The sequence below is a fragment of the Rhododendron vialii genome, chromosome 8a (genome assembly GCF_030253575.1).
Source record: "Rhododendron vialii isolate Sample 1 chromosome 8a, ASM3025357v1".
Taxonomy (NCBI): Eukaryota; Viridiplantae; Streptophyta; class Magnoliopsida; order Ericales; family Ericaceae; genus Rhododendron; species Rhododendron vialii.
The window spans coordinates 3,643,403-3,657,540 of record NC_080564.1 but is presented as its reverse complement, the minus strand read 5'-3'; the positions used below and the strand labels follow the sequence as shown (position 1 = coordinate 3,657,540).

Below are 14,138 nucleotides of genomic sequence, written 5' to 3'. Positions count from 1 at the left end.
ACACTATTTTCACCCTTCAAACATGCCCTGTAAAGTTAAAAGGATACAGGCCACCGACATGTTTGGTTTGGATAAATCGAAGTGCCCGTAGCTAGAATGAATTCAGTTGACAGAACAGTAAGTACACTAGAATCTCAGTATTAGAACTCGTTCTTATCATTCAGACCATCTCCAAAAGAGATTACAGCTAATACAGTAACAGAAACTATATATGAACTTCCTCAAATTGAATGAATAGCATTTTTGAAAGAAAATCAGTCCCCTAATCAAAGACTAGGAAAACAAAGAGAACCCATATTCCAGAAATTTTGAAGCAATATAATCAAATTGAATTTAACCATAACTAGAGAACACAATATGGTTAGGGTCCTTGGGGATCAAGGTTGCTGTTGAGCATCCATGTACCCAGCATCAACAAGAACTTTCTCCCTCTTAGCCAACTCAAAATCCTCATCAACCATCATCTTCACCAACTGCTCAAACCCGACTTTAGGTTTCCACCCGAGTACTTTCCTAGCCTTGCTCGAGTCCCCTTGCAGATTATCGACCTCTGTCGGCCGAAAATACCGCTTGTCAATCACCACATGGTCTTGCCAATTCAACTCAACGTACCCAAAAGCCACTCCCAAGAACTCCTCCACCGTGTGGGCCTCCTCCGTCGCCACTACGTAGTCGTCCGGCTTCTCCTGCTGCAGCATCAGCCACATGGCCTCCACGTAGTCTCCTGCAAACCCCCAATCCCTAGCTGCCTGCAAATTTCCTAAAAAGAGCTTGCTCTGGAGCCCGATCTTGATCCGGCCCACGGCTCGTGTGATTTTCCGGGTCACAAAGTTCTCACCACGCCGTGGGGATTCGTGGTTGAAGAGGATCCCATTGCAGGCAAAGATACCGTATGCCTCCCGGTAGTTCACAGTGTACCAATGAGCTGCGCATTTGGAGGCGGCGTAGGGGGACCTGGGGTGGAATGGGGTGGTTTCGGACTGGGGTGGTGGTGTGGATCCGAACATTTCAGAGGATCCGGCCTGGTAGTACCTGGTACCAAAAGAACCAGTTTCAGGATTTAGTATGTTATGTTATGCATCTATGAATAGTACATAGCATCCAAATTAGGCAAGATAGAATCTATCTTTATAGAATTTCATATGAATAAGATTGATTGATAAGTAAGGAGACCAATCTAGCCAGAAAACGTAAAAAGTACTCCAAACAAACACTTTAACTAATATATACAGTGAGAACACGGGTCTGGTGTGCACATGGGTCAAGTGACTACCATTGGACTCCTAGACAAAAAATTCCCAATCTCCAGATCATTTGATCAAGATACGCGCGCCTACCCTTTATTTTAAGGAAAAAACATAAATTCTCTCCCACTTCTATTGTGACATATTGGATATCTTAAACTGGAGGAAAACAACACAATTCTATAGCCCAGAAAATTCCCAACCTAAAACGGAAATCTCATTTCTTTTACATGGTCTCAATCATAAACAACTATCTTAACTTCAAGCTACGCACCACTATATACCCTAATAAGCAGACAAGAAACCCAGATGAAAAAAAGACAAGAAATGTTTGGTGTTTCTATGTTTGGTGTTTCTCACCAAATCTCACCACTTGACGGAGAAATGGAACGTGGCTTATAAATGTATCACTTCTCGTCAATTCTCACAGGTTAGCAACGAGAGCAATTTTGTTCACCTCTCACCTTTAGTTAGTGCAACTTTACCCAAATCTACAAATATATGTTGCGGTTTTGGTTTCCTTGCAAAAATTCAGTTCAATTGGTAAGTATTTATTTAATCAAAAAACCAATTTTGCATGGGCTCCTAACAAATCAAACTTATACAATATGAACGATTCGATCATCAAATCAAGACCCACATCACAAGTCACCTTCGTTTCAGTAATCAAAATCTCTCATTTTGTATGGATTATTAGTTCAAAAACACTAATGCTTTGGTGACTACATTTTGGTGATTACACTGCACCAGTCACCATAGCATCACTCGTGTAAAAATTAAGTTCAATCATAAACGCATTCGATCAAAAAATCAAATTTTGCTGCAATGTGCTAATTTGTAACGGCGCAAAAAGTACTACCGGATATGGGTCCGGCCGGTAGCCGCGATGTGCGACCGGACCGCCTCGAGAAGCCTGAGCGCACCGGTGGCGACGACATCCGCCGTGTAATCCGGGATCTCGAACGACACGGCGACATGCGACTGGGCAGCAAGATTGTACACCTCATCCGGAAGAATAACATCCAGTCTACGGCGCAGGGCGGAAGCGTCGGCGAGATCGGCGTAGTGGAGCTTCATCAGGGCCTTCTGGGTGTTGTGGGGATCGATGTATATGTGGTTGATCCGCTGGGTGTTGAAGTTCGACGACCGTCGGATCAGGCCGTGGACCTCGTAGCCCTTGCCGAGGAGGAATTCGGTCAGGTAGGAGCCGTCTTGGCCGGTGATTCCGGTCACCAGGGCTATCTTGCGCTTCGGCGGCGGAGGTGCTGGAGAGTCCTCGCTGTTATCCGATCCGGATCTGGGCTTGTCGGTTTCGGATGCCATTGACTAAATGACCTGAGATTATTTTGCAAAAGTCAGCAGAATTGAAGGCAAATTCAGAGGTGAATAGCGGAATTACGGGACAATGTGTGGATTTTAGGTGAAGGAAGGGGGAAATACCCGGGAGGAGGAAATGGGTGGGGGGATTTTCTGGATCGGAGGAGAAAAATTGGAGGAAAATGGGAGTGAAGGTTTGGGGGTTAGAGAAATAGAGAGGGAATTTATAAGCTGTATTTTCTCTACTGGGTTTTTACTACCCAATCACAAGCTGCCTTGCCAGGAGAATCGGAGGGGCTGTAATGCACCCGCGGCACTACAACGTGTAGTATGACTGATCCGAGTCATCCGTCCGTCTATTTTGGTACGGACAGTTTGGATTTAATCCGAACTTCTACAAATTTTAGCCGTTTATTGTTCGGATGAAAATTCTAGCCGTCCATTACCGAGATGGATGGCTAAAGACGGCCAAATTAGGCCCTGTTTCGGAACGCGAAATAAGTACTTATTTTTTAAGAAAGCAATTTCAAGCTCAAAAATAATGGGCTTATTGAAATCTAAAAATATGCATTATAGATCTTGTTTGAAAGATCTCATTGAGATCTTTAATACGGTGCAAAAAAAATTAAAAAATTATTTTTCATTTACATTATTTTTGAGTTTGAAAATGTAAAATAAGTACTTATTTTTTAAGAAGGTGTTCTGGAACGAGCTCTTAATCGCACTACACGTGTAGTGCAGAAGATGCACTATAACACCCCGGATCCAGGGGATAGGTTCTAGTTCTACTCTCCCTTTTTATTGGGAAATGTTTGGAATTGGTGTAGAAATAAGAAAGTCTAAAAGCATACACCCTCCGTCGGTGTTTGTTAGTAGTTTTTTTTGGGAGTTTGTGATATTTTTCAATTGTTTACATCTTTTAATATAGATTTCAAAAAATATACTGTACAATATAGATCTTATTTGATAAATCTTAATTAGTTCTAATATTATTCAAAGTTTTCAAAATCTTGAAAAATATTATAAATTGAAAAATATAAACAATTTAAAAATGACATGAATTTTCAAAATGGACCAACAAACACAGATTGAAATTGTACAACTTCAAAAAACAAATCCCGAAGAAACTTGGGTCCAGAACCGTTCAAATGCATTAGAAATTCAAAAAGTGTACAAAACAATTTTACAACGCAGTTCCAGAAACAACTGCTTCCAGAATCGTTTGATACGTATGAACTCATTTGCATCTAACAGTCCTAGATATCATAAGAGTATTTTTAAATTGTGTGTATATATTGGAGTACATATTTATAAAAATTTGCAAAATAATCTATTTTGTCAGAAAAGTGCATTGTGACATCATACAACTATGAGCAACATACCGGTGTGTTATTGTAGTATATAGCATTCACTATCGTAAAAACAATTGTTACAGACACCAATTAATTGAAAGCTGTTGATGTGTGTAAATTCTACGTGCATCGAAGAAGTGCAGACACATCTATGTATTCTACGTGCATTGAAGAAGTGCAGACACATCTATGTAGAAGTGCAGACACATCTATGTTTGTATCGTATGATTCCTCTATCTAAAGATAGCATTTCATACCATTGCTACTAAAACTGTGCCGCAGGACTCATTAGCATGTTGGCTTCATTGTTATGCAAAATATGGAGAGAGAGAGAGAGAGAGAGAGAGAGAGAGAGAGAGAGAGAGAGAGAGAGAGAGAGAGAGAGAGAGAGTAGGCCATACAAGCCGTTATATTCATTATACGTGGGATCAAATTGAAAACGGTAAAGTAAATCCCACTTTCCCAATTCAAACATCACAAAATCCAGAAATTCAAAGGGAAACAACTCATCCCAAACCAGACACCAGGGGTCCCTGGAAGAATCGTACAAATTAGATAGCACTCAACACATTCTGTATAGTCACAAATATTGCATCGATCAAATCAGAAGAGAAAACCCTGTTTAAGAAAACACCGGCATTGTTTTTGTGCAATAGACTGAACCAGTGCTCCAAAGACCACCCTCTTGGTAGTTTATCAACCAGTTCTCATGATTATGTGCACGCCGCTATCAGTATCCACAATGTCGCTTATCTCGCCAACTTTCAGTGCATATGTTGCTTCTTCAAAAGGTTTTTGCATCTGACCCTTCCCAAATGAGCCTGCATTTATATATTTAAGTTTCGTAAACATATACGAGATGTGAAGGCTTATAATCCATAAACTACGAATGCTGGTCATCTACCTCGTCCTTATCACAGATAAACAAACAAAAAAAAAGGAAAACTCAGGAAAGAACTGACTGCAAATCTTCTTCGTCTTGATTTACCAAGACATGGCAGGAATCCTTGACCATAATGATGTGTACAACACTATTTCTCGATCTATGCTTGTTGGGGGAATCAAGTTGGAGAAGATTGTACTTTCACAAACTCAAAACAAGCAGCAGCACAAGCTATAAGATATGTATCAAGAGATAGAGGCACTGTTTGTTATAGATTACACACAAGTCTCGAACAAGGGTATCAAGAAGCGAAGTACCGGATAGTGGATTCATCATTAAAGCAACTTGTTTGGAAATCTCTAATTCGGAAGCGACAGTTGTTATTAGTCCTCGCCCCTCGGTATACAAATCCAAGTAAAATGGATTGAACCCCGACACTGACACTTTAACCCGAAATATATACAATGTGCATACAACTCTGCATTAAACCACAATAAACATTTTGTGAACTCACATCCTGGACCTTTACTGTGTGGAAACTTTTTCAGCCCGAGAAAAGATGGCAGAAATGCATACGCAAAAGACATGCTAAAAAATGTTAGTATTGGCACACTCTTGCAAAACAGAACCAGCGAAAGCATGGCTTCATGGTAAAATATCCTCACTGAGGGAGACTAAATCTTTGAACGAAATAAACGATATTCTTGGGAAAATACTGCACGACGCAAGCTGCAATAGGGCAAGGGCAATTATTTTGTCAAACTAGACAAAAGAATGTCACAGATACACAGAAATATAAGTGCCTATATCTGATGACCTCTAGACTGCTCTCAAAAGGAAATAATTGACATAATAACCAGAAGCTCCAAACAATCGGTAAGAACAAGGAAATAATCATACAGATCTAACGCCTCCTGAAAACACAAGGTGGAGTTGCTACAATTTGACCTTCAATAACTCTCTTTGTTAGACAATAAAGCAGCCAACAATGATCCTTCTAAATCATATCTGACAGAAGGTTGTTGGCTGCTATATTGTCTAACAAAGAGAGTTGCAGAGGCAAACCCATTAAGCACGGATACCCCAAAAAAGCCCCCGAACCCGTAACTGATAGGGATACATTCGCTGTTTGGCCAGATAAATCTCGGATACGTTTGAAGCGTATCCATAAAAAAAATCAACTTGTTCAATTTTAAATACAACATGGGTAAGGCATCATGCAGGAAGGATACAACAAATATCAAGGCAAATTAACCATAATCGAAAAGGAACTTGAAGAAAGTATTTACGAACAATAACTGGGAAGTGCATGGAGATGAAGTATGGAAATTGCTTCCATCTTCCAGTCCCCGTGTTCTCCATGCCAGCATCGCGCAACCTCAAAGGCCAGTCTATTTACAGTTCATAGATCAACAGTCACATGACAAATCCAATACTGTTTCAAGAATGCATCATCGTTGCAAGACAATTTATAAATTATAACCAAAAATCACTCCATAGTACCCAAGAAACAGAAGTAACCAATCAAAATTTTAAGCTTGTGAAGCCTAAGTTAGCTTGGCAAGTGGCTAACTTAGCATGCTTCACAGCCTTAATCATATTTTTCCTAGCAAGCAAATAAAAGTCACAAGACAAGTGGAGCGAAAGACATTCAAGTAGCAAGTATCAAATTTTACTACTGGAAAAACATGTAATCCAAATTAACATATTTCCCAAATTCTCCAAACAAAGTATCACATTTCATTACTGGAAAAACACGTAATCCAAATTTGTCCGCTAAACAAATTCTAACTTTGTTATCCTACTTTTATTCCGGAGATCTCTGAGCTAACATACAAGTTATTACTCGTACCGCCCCAATTTGTTTGTCCAATTTTGAGAATCCATCTTTTTTAGGAAATATAATGATTGCCCCTAAAAATATTCAATTTTCCACCATTTACCCTTCTGCTTATATGAAAAGTTACTTTACTTTAAAACAAGGGCAAATCCCTAAGTCTTGTCCCACGACTTGACCACTAGGCCAAACCCTTGGGGTTGTAATTCACACCATTATACATGAGTATCGATGAATACAGAGTAACAAACGTATACGAAAAGCACAATTGAAAGTTCAAAAAAGCAGAATAGAGTAACAAGACTGACCGAGATCGCCGCCGCGTTTGGCGGAGCTACAATCGGACTGACGAGCGGCGATGTCGTTGAACTTGGCTTTGCCGGAGACGATGTCATCGCGGAGCGCTTTGAGCTGAGCGACGGCGGATTCTCTGGTGGTGCTGGTGATGACGTGGCCGTCCGGATCCTTCCATGAAGCCTTGCGCCGAGAACCTTTGTGCTTGATTAGGATGTGCGATGCCCTAACTTTATCAGACGACGAAGACATTTTGGTTTTCCTTTTGTGCTTGTTCTTGTCTGTTCGATCTGCTCGATCTTCTGTCGAGATCGAAGACGGCTTCTTCCTCTTCCTTTCGGAATCTATGTTTACGATTGAGGTGAAGAGAGAGAGAGAGGCTTTTACTTTCGTAAACAACAGAGCACAGAGCGCAAATGTTCAGAGAGAGAGAGAGAGAGGTTTCGGGTAAGCCAATTATGCCTTTTAGAAGTGTTTTTGACTCAGGAACAATGAGCAAAATACCATTTTGCACCCCTACACTTTAGAACTCAGGTCCTGTCCAGTCCCAAAGCATCCAGTTTTCAAGATAAGTGTGTTCTGTTGGGTCATTGATTGGTATTCAATGGACTTGACTTTTCTCATATCCCAAGAACTCGACGAGCTCTACAAAATGAACGGTTTCGATCATTATCGTGAGCCCAAAACGGGCCCGCAAAAGTCCAAACTTGGATAGGACTAGATGCTTTGGAACTAGACAAGACCCGAATCATACACTTAACACTTAGTTTTACTTCCCCCAACCACTTCTAACTTCAAGAATCTATCCCTCTCGCTTTCAGTCAAGTCTCAATGTCCCATTAGCGTTAGATTATAGTAATTAAGTAATTGTCCTAAAATACTTTAATCTAACAAGAAGGAAGACATTGACACTTTACCGAAAAATGTGAGCTTGATAGGTGAAATTGGCATTGGAAGGGGCAATGCGAAAGTAAGTGAAGAGTGTAGGGGTGCAAAGTTTACTTTATCCATAAGAATTTACTTAGAACAATTTGCTAAGGCCACACCCACTGGTTAACTGAATTGATTCATATCCTCCCGGTTGTGATTTTCTTGAATTAGACTTTGTGGACATGTTTGTTTGACAAGACTAAAAGTGCGAAGATAAATAATAGTGATGAAAGTAATAATATGACACCCCTTATCACCTTATGGTATTAGATGCGTCATGTTTTTGTGCGATTGCGCTACTGAAATTGCGCAAGAGGTTATACAGATGCATTTTCGTACAAGTAACTTGGTGCACATTAGGCCATCCATTCTCCATCGGGCAGGACATTCAGGGGGGTAGACTGGCACTAGGCCAGGGCATACCTTGCAGATTGGGTTTGTCTAGACTAGCTGAGCTATCTAGAGATTAGTTGAGCACTGGGTTGAGCCTAATGATCGAGCCAAGCCCATTGCAATTACCTCAAGGCCATCTGATTAACACAAACCACCAAGAGAATGCAATAGTTACATGGCAAAGCTTGAGTACTAGGAAAGCAACCGTATAGAGAGAGGATTTTGCAGCTACGGCGATTATCTTGCTCAAAAGGATTCTCCATAATGGATTTGGCCCATTTGGGTATGTGAGAGACCATGCGAGGTAGAACTATCATCATCAAGATTTTCTCTCTTGAAAGTATCTTTTCCCTCTCCAGAATTTCATACATGTCTAGCAGCTCCTAACAGACCAAGGTAATTGCCTCACACTCGTCGATGTTCAAATCAAACAGCAATTATTCATTGAAGAGCTATTCATATAAATTATAGCATAGAACCCATTTCCATTAGATTACAAAAGAATTTCACAATCTCCATCTGATTACAAAGAATGTCAAATAAACACGGACAAATTTACAAGTGGACTCGATGTTCTAGAAGCCCACGTACTCAAAATCCCCATATGAGATCATAGAAATTGCACAAATTCGTTGGATTGACTTACGATCAAGAACTTTCATCTCCTATATCCAATAGCAAAATATTGTCTGCAACTCGGTCTGAACAAGCAAGCCAACAATACAACAATGTATCATGTTGTCATCCAGATTGTATCTGAAGTCTACACCAACTTATAACTTCTTCTAATCTTTGTCAGATTGAGAAGAGGATTGTCCAACTAGAATTCTCTTAACATGGGCCAACCTTTTCTAATGATATCGTTGATCTTTGCATCGATCTGCTTTTGAATCTTAGTTGGACAAAGCTCTGCTGAATAGCTGTTTAGTTTTGCTGCCAAGCTTGACTTCTCAAGCTCCTCTTCCGGTTGGTTGCCAATAAGCTGGAGAAGGAAGGGATTCCGCTTGAGCTCAAATTTCTGCAGAATGTATCATGGATAGTAGGTCAGTCACGCAGTTCAAAATATTTTCTCATTAACCATAAGAAAAAGACTTTAAGATGTTAAACCCAAGGTTTAATCTGAATGTCTCATGTTCATCAAACAAAACATCGCAGCAAAGTGCAGGGCAGCTGTGTAAGCCTTCAAACGAAATGGAAACACTTCCACTACAGCAAGCATATTTTTCCAGCCCAATGCCCTTCTTAAAACGTGTTCTAAAGGCAACCTGGTTTGAGACTTACAAATATGACTCTTTCAAGATTTACTATTGTTTACTTAATCCCACATGGTATATCTGTTCCAAAACAGAATTGCAACCAGCTACAGTGTCATTCTCTGGAATTACAACATTACCCAGTAAGGAATACCAGACCTGATGTTCAGGTTCTGCAGGATAAAATGTTTCAATTTGTTGAATTTGTGTGGTCACGATGCTGCCCTTTGACCTAGTCTGCTCTCTTTCTTTGGTGACTGCAGCTAGTCTGGATTCTTCACTTCCATTAGTGAAGATAATAGACCTGTTGACATGAAGTAGTCCACTGAGTGAGAACGGGGATTCACATAAACAACCAATGAATATAAGCAATTATACCTGTACTGGTTCCCTACATCAGGACCTTGTCCAAACACTTGTCTGGAGTCGTGACTGGACCAGAAGACCTCCAAAAGTTGCCTGAAGTTGATCAGCCTAGGATCATATTCAATCTGCAAGAGCAATTGAAGAACGATATCACATAACTTTCAATAAAAGCAACCTGCACTTCCAATTCCAGGTGCATATAGTTCTTATGTGAAACACACACACACACACAAAAAGCATAATAAAGCAGAAATGCAACTGAAGTGCAAAGTAATATTCACTCCGTGCACCAGTGGCTTACAAAAAGCTTAAAATAACGGTTGCAGAGAAGCGCTCAATTTTTCAACTAATCATTGCATGTCAAAATATTAACCAGGTCAAGATGAAACAGCGCACTGAATTTCATAGAGAGGGATGTCAGATCAAGCAGCAAAAGGATTACTGGCCACACGTAGACAAGGCGTGAAAACTTGTCAAAAAAATACTGCTGAAGATAACCACAAAGTCAAGATACTTCGGCAATATAATGTATCATAGTATGCTACCAACAATAATGTAACCAACACAAAAGTGAAAACAGAAAGAAGTTACACATTTAGACAATGCAAGTTATAAAGTAGGAAGGTCAACCCTGTCTACTTCCAGGACTGAATGAACCAAGTCATTTAGGAAAAAAATGCCACCCAGTAAAATTCAGAACAATCATCAATGAGTCAGAAGCACAATGGCCACCACACACTGACTTTTTTATTTGACAGCGGGGGCTCAATCTTAAAAGTTTATTCGGATTTACACAAGAACCCACCCTGAAAGATGAATAACCATCTCCTCACGATCTAGAAATGTTCACTGGTTGGACATTCAAGTCAGCATACATTAATGCCAAAAAGGTACTTACGGAGCCATTTCCAAAATATCAAAGCCAACCAAATAGGCAAATAGCATACTTAGAAATTGTCCCTAAGTTTCTAACCATTTTGGGTAAGCAGCACAAGCTTCAATGCTTCCCAACAATATGGTTTGGTTACACATTTCCTAGACTCAAGTGTTGTCTTGGACCTCTTGGTACACATTTCCCAACAACAGTTGCATTTGAAAGTTGTCTTGGGTGCAGATTTCCGAGAGTCAAGTGTTGCAGACTGCTATATTAGTTTGCTTTCTTCCAAAAAAAAAAAAAGAGAAGTCTTCTTCCTGAACAATGTAAATAGCATGGCCACGAGGTAAATGTGTCATAATAAGTTTGGTGGCTGTGGCTGCCTCACATTAAATAATGATCTTCTTCAACTTTAACGGGTCTGGGTACTGGACTTATTTGATATTTTTACACATTGCTACCATTCTATGGTGACAACACATTTTCATTAAAGTCATTTACTTGAAAGTGAGACCCATAAAGCAAAGCTGGCTTTGCAATCATTTAAATCAACTTCACAGGAGTTATTACATAAAGCAACTTTCAAGGCAAAGGAAACATATCAGTCAAGGTAAGGAAATGTATCTTCAGTCACCCCTGTAATTAGTACAAGGGATCCAAGGTAAAGAACGAAAGGTCACTCTTAAACACCTGGTCATCAGTGTTACCACACACTTCACAACCTTCATCATTTCTGTCTTCCTTTCCCAAATCTACTTCTTATAATGTTGCATTTCTAAGGTAAATGAATAAAAATACACAATTACTAGATAACAAACTTAGAGATAAATTGATTCAACTTTGTCAAAGATCAACTATAACTATATCACTATCCACCAAGACAAACAAGAAAAGGCTCCCCAAATAAATGTTGATCCTTTACCTAAAATTGTAGTGTTAGGAGATTCAAATTTCTGTACTTCCCCATCCCTGAACTAGTTATTGCACCACGATACATGTATTTGATCACTCTCTGAATTCCAAACCAACCAGATTATGTCCATTACTTTAATTCTAAAGCGCCCTCTAAACTCATTGGAATCCCTGTCAAGTTGGGAAACACGGGCTATAGTGCTATATAGCAAGTTTTACGCTGCCAAAACACTACAGAACATCCATAATACGAAATTCTTCTGCCAAAGCCGTAGAGCCAAATGCCAAACACAAAAACAAAAACAAAAACATTGACTTTTACATGTCATAACTCATTGCAGCAAAATAAAACATGCAAGCAAATTTAGCCACAAATAAGAAGTACTTTGTAAAAATCAAATAGCAATGCCATTCAGCACATAGTGTAATGGTAATATCATAGCCTAGAGTACTGCACACTAGATCAGCATGATTCAGTACATAGCCTTCGTTTCTTCGGTGAAAATCCCAACATCATTATTATCCCCAAGAAAACTAAATCAAAATCTCCCATTGGCTTTTTATGCACAATTCATTCCTAACAGGCCTGGTGATGGCCCATCAATCAGCCTCAAGTTCAATCATTTTCATCCAATCAACTAATTCATAGATCTAAACCATTTCATTGCTCTTGCCTGAACCTTTCCACTCTATATTGAGTCACTCCTTGGTTTTTCAACATTTCTGATACTAACCTTTATTTCTTAAAAGAAAACTGAAGAAACTAAGACAGTTATTCCATGCTGTTTAGATTCTTCAGAAAGATGTTCAACTCAACCTAGTCAAACAACTGGAAACATAATTGCGTGGATATATGTGTCTTCTGTGATCCCAAACGTCCAAAGATCACCAATTAAAAAATGTGAATTCTTCTTAAGCACCGTAAAGGTTTAAAAAATGAACACTGTCACTTAGCACCAAATTTGATACTCCTATTTACCGTACAAGCATTTGTATCTATTAGTATTTTAAAGGGAACACCCTTCTCGTATGAAGGTTAATTAGAGACTTGGCTCACACTTATTTTTTCCAAACTACACCTTAAACTACCTAAGAAATTGTCAAGAAGAAGAAAAAAAAAACTGTCACCCCAAATCTTTTCTCCCTTCTTTTCTACATCCACATCTCAGTTTTCATCACAGATTAATCTTGATTCAGAATTTTTCTCTTTCTATCTTTATAAAGGGAACACCACTTTTGGTGTGAACGTCAGTCTTGGAGCTTACTCACGCTCTTTTCCCCCTCGTGTAGGTGGGTAGGTCGAACTTCTTCTAAAGTATCCCTTTAACTACCTAAAGAAACTGCCAACAAGGTAAAAAAACAGTCACCCAAATTTCTTCCCCATTCTTTTTCACATCCCAGATTTCATTACGGATTACTCCCAATTCAAGATTTTCCTCTTCCATCTTTTGCATAACACGTTTTGCACACACATTGCGTGTGCCCGGGCCTGCAGTACATATGAATCTGAACACATACGCATATACATATACATACACATACAGAGAGAGAGAGAGAGAGAGAGAGGGACCTGTACAGATTCGGCGTGATCACCCAAGCTCCGGTACTCGGGGTTGGTTTTAGATCCACCAGCGTAACCAACTGTTGTGGTGACGACGCCGTCCAAGCATCCGAAAACGGCTTCAGATCTCCAGAAGCTACCGAGGGCGAAAACGGCAGTTTTAAGGGGATGATGATTGGGAGAGTCATTGGGAAGTTGAGAGGTCCGATCGGGAAACCTGATGCTCAAAGCCACGTCCGCCATTATTAAAATGCTCCACAGAAATGCAAACCAGTCAACGCGAGGACAGAAAAGATTTCTCTCCGACGGCTTCATCGCGAGAGAGAGAGAGAGAGAGAGAGAGAGAGAGATTTCCGGGACGATTCGAATTTCAGAACTTGATCAGTTTTAGGGCCGGGCACATTTCTGCACCGGATTCGGACTTGGACTGTGTACAACTGTACCCGGCTTCTATTTCCTCTGCCCAAGTCTAAAAGTCCCAGTCCAAACAAGCCAAGCCGAGCTTAAAGCTTTATATAGTGTTCAGGCTCGGCTCGTTCGTAAACAAATTCAGACTTTTACGAGCCGAGCTAAGCTTTTTGAGTGTAGCCGAGAATTTACAAGAGCTTTTGAGTGTAGAGGTCGGCTCGATGACTAAATGAGTTGAGCCATGACTAGTCGAGCCACGAGCTTCTCGTGAGCAGCTCGGCTCGTTTGCAGCCCTACAACCAAGTGAGGGATTTTTTTATGTGACGTGCTTATGGTCTTGTCCTAACTCCCAAGTCCGAATAAAGGGAAAAGATTGTGCATTAAACAGATTACAATCGCCACATAAAAATACCTCGTAAGATGACATGAATTCGATTACGAATATGAGACATTCGCGAAAGGGGAGGTATGACGCCAATAGAAGATAAAATGAGAAAAAAGAGAGATCAATGGT

The 14,138-nt window shown here is 40.0% G+C and overlaps 3 protein-coding genes across 3 annotated transcripts; all 3 read right to left on the bottom strand.

The window, feature by feature from the left end:
* Positions 1-138: 138 nt before the first annotated feature.
* Positions 139-2,852, bottom strand: LOC131298387 (GDP-mannose 4,6 dehydratase 1). Its single transcript, XM_058323821.1, has 3 exons — positions 2,685-2,852; positions 2,104-2,579; positions 139-1,032 (listed from the first exon to the last, which is right to left on the bottom strand). Exons 2-3 carry the CDS (start codon positions 2,565-2,567, stop codon positions 378-380), a joined length of 1,119 nt encoding a protein of 372 aa, XP_058179804.1. The 5' UTR covers positions 2,568-2,579; positions 2,685-2,852; the 3' UTR covers positions 139-377.
* Positions 2,853-4,299: 1,447 nt separating this feature from the next.
* LOC131298386 (peptidyl-prolyl cis-trans isomerase Pin1) lies at positions 4,300-7,388 on the bottom strand. The gene is made up of 2 exons (XM_058323820.1): positions 6,942-7,388; positions 4,300-4,734 (listed from the first exon to the last, which is right to left on the bottom strand). Exons 1-2 carry the CDS (start codon positions 7,177-7,179, stop codon positions 4,610-4,612), a joined length of 363 nt encoding a protein of 120 aa, XP_058179803.1. The 5' UTR covers positions 7,180-7,388; the 3' UTR covers positions 4,300-4,609.
* A 1,323-nt stretch (positions 7,389-8,711) lies between these two features.
* On the bottom strand, positions 8,712-13,685 carry LOC131298383 (peptide methionine sulfoxide reductase A5). The gene is made up of 4 exons (XM_058323818.1): positions 13,226-13,685; positions 9,882-9,994; positions 9,663-9,807; positions 8,712-9,268 (listed from the first exon to the last, which is right to left on the bottom strand). The coding sequence occupies exons 1-4, from the start codon at positions 13,529-13,531 to the stop codon at positions 9,071-9,073; spliced, it is 762 nt and encodes a 253-aa protein (XP_058179801.1). The 5' UTR covers positions 13,532-13,685; the 3' UTR covers positions 8,712-9,070.
* Between the last annotated feature and the right edge of the window lie 453 nt (positions 13,686-14,138).

Coding starts and splice junctions, on each gene's coding strand:
- LOC131298387 (XM_058323821.1), bottom strand. CDS start 2,567: ATGGCATCCGAAACCGACAAGCCCAGATCCGGATCGGATAACAGCGAG. Junction 1,033..2,103: donor ACCGGCCGGACCCATATCCG/GTAGTACTTTTT, acceptor TTTTGGTACCAG/GTACTACCAGGCCGGATCCT.
- LOC131298386 (XM_058323820.1), bottom strand. CDS start 7,179: ATGTCTTCGTCGTCTGATAAAGTTAGGGCATCGCACATCCTAATCAAG. Junction 4,735..6,941: donor CAAACGCGGCGGCGATCTCG/GTCAGTCTTGTT, acceptor ATATAAATGCAG/GCTCATTTGGGAAGGGTCAG.
- LOC131298383 (XM_058323818.1), bottom strand. CDS start 13,531: ATGAAGCCGTCGGAGAGAAATCTTTTCTGTCCTCGCGTTGACTGGTTT. Junction 9,995..13,225: donor ATCACGCCGAATCTGTACAG/GTCCCTCTCTCT, acceptor TTGCTCTTGCAG/ATTGAATATGATCCTAGGCT. Junction 9,269..9,662: donor CTGCAGAACCTGAACATCAG/GTCTGGTATTCC, acceptor TACATTCTGCAG/AAATTTGAGCTCAAGCGGAA.